The sequence below is a fragment of the Marmota flaviventris genome, chromosome 7, assembly GCF_047511675.1.
Source record: "Marmota flaviventris isolate mMarFla1 chromosome 7, mMarFla1.hap1, whole genome shotgun sequence".
NCBI lineage: Eukaryota > Metazoa > Chordata > Mammalia > Rodentia > Sciuridae > Marmota > Marmota flaviventris.
Window position 1 is genome coordinate 54,197,508 of NC_092504.1, and position 1,256 is coordinate 54,198,763.

At 41.4% G+C, this 1,256-nt stretch overlaps 1 protein-coding gene across 1 annotated transcript; it reads right to left on the minus strand.

Annotated features, from left to right (window-relative positions):
- Window positions 1-271: 271 nt before the first annotated feature.
- LOC114105009 (protein lin-52 homolog) lies at window positions 272-675 on the minus strand. Its single transcript, XM_027951349.2, has one exon. It carries the CDS (start codon window positions 673-675, stop codon window positions 325-327), a length of 351 nt encoding a protein of 116 aa, XP_027807150.2. The 3' UTR covers window positions 272-324.
- Between the last annotated feature and the right edge of the window lie 581 nt (window positions 676-1,256).

The window sequence follows — 1,256 nt, forward strand, 5'->3', positions numbered from 1 at the left end:
ACGGAATCGAATCAAGTAGAAGATCCTGGGGCTCCTGAACCATGTCCAGAAATGAAAAAGCATGACTTTGACCTTTAAGATTGATAGGATCTCTGGTGTTACCAATATCCCAGGCTAAGAAGCTGATGGAGTAACTGCAATGATCCTTGAGTAGAGCAGATTCTTCTCTTGCTACCAAATCTCCTCAGAGATGCAGAGTGCCAGGAGCAAGGCAGAGGGGCAGTCCTGAGGTACAGCCTCTGGCCTCTCCCGAGGAAAAGCGAGGTGTGCATCATCAGAACTGCACTGGGAAGAGTCCCCAGGACACCTGTCCACAAGCTGTTGCTACTTCTTGGACTTCTCTAGAATGTTGAGGAATTTCCCCCGTGTCATCTCTCTGGACTCATCCAGCCCCAGTTGATAGGCCAGGTTCTGTAGGCCTCGTACCTTCTCCATCAAATTAGCTGTGGTGAGACTTCCCAGTTCTTTCAACATGTCAATGTCATCCCGTTCTATTTCAGCCATCCATTTGGGTGGAGAGCTAGTAATAGGACTTTTGAAGGAAGCTGCAAATTCAGCAACACCTGGTAATTGTTCTGGCCAAAGATCTGGTGAGGCACGGTCAAGTTTTTCAAAACTTAGCAAAGATGCTTCCAAATCTGTCCAGTCTGTGGGAGACGCCATCTTCCAACCCATGTCCATATATATATTTAAATATTGATAGTTATTTTAATTTTAGGACAATAAGCTACATAAACATTTCTAATGACCTCCCACATTTTTTATTCTTTACAAATCTGTATTTTACAGTAGTAAAATTTTTAACTGAATATTTCACTTTTTTTTCCTTTTGAGTGATATTTGAGAAAGTTTACTCAGACAGCCTTTCTTAAAATAAATTATTACATTGTTTTTCCCTTGTGGAATCACATTTTTCTAAGATATAGGGTCCATGGTAAGGGCAGCTTTCTATCTCTAACCTAACTCAGTCATCTTCAATCTTGAGAAACTAGCATGGCCTGTTACCAGGGCAGGTTAATTCTTCTTTTTCTCCAAGTCTAGTTGGTTTGGTAGTTACCCAGCCTTTCCTTCTTTGAATGGCAAATAGACAACACCAGGAATAGCTCTCATTCATCATTTAGGAGATGAATGGAATAGGTAGTTAGTGTAGTTAGGTAAATATATGAATAAAATGGAGGCCATTATTGAGAATGGAATCCAGGAAACCAGGGTAGCACTTGGGGGAATTGAAAATATCCCAAAGGTCTGGAGCCATG

Bases quoted from the DNA above. Each gene is read 5' to 3' on its own strand.
- LOC114105009 (XM_027951349.2), bottom strand. From the start codon at position 675: ATGGGTTGGAAGATGGCGTCTCCCACAGACTGGACAGATTTGGAAGCA.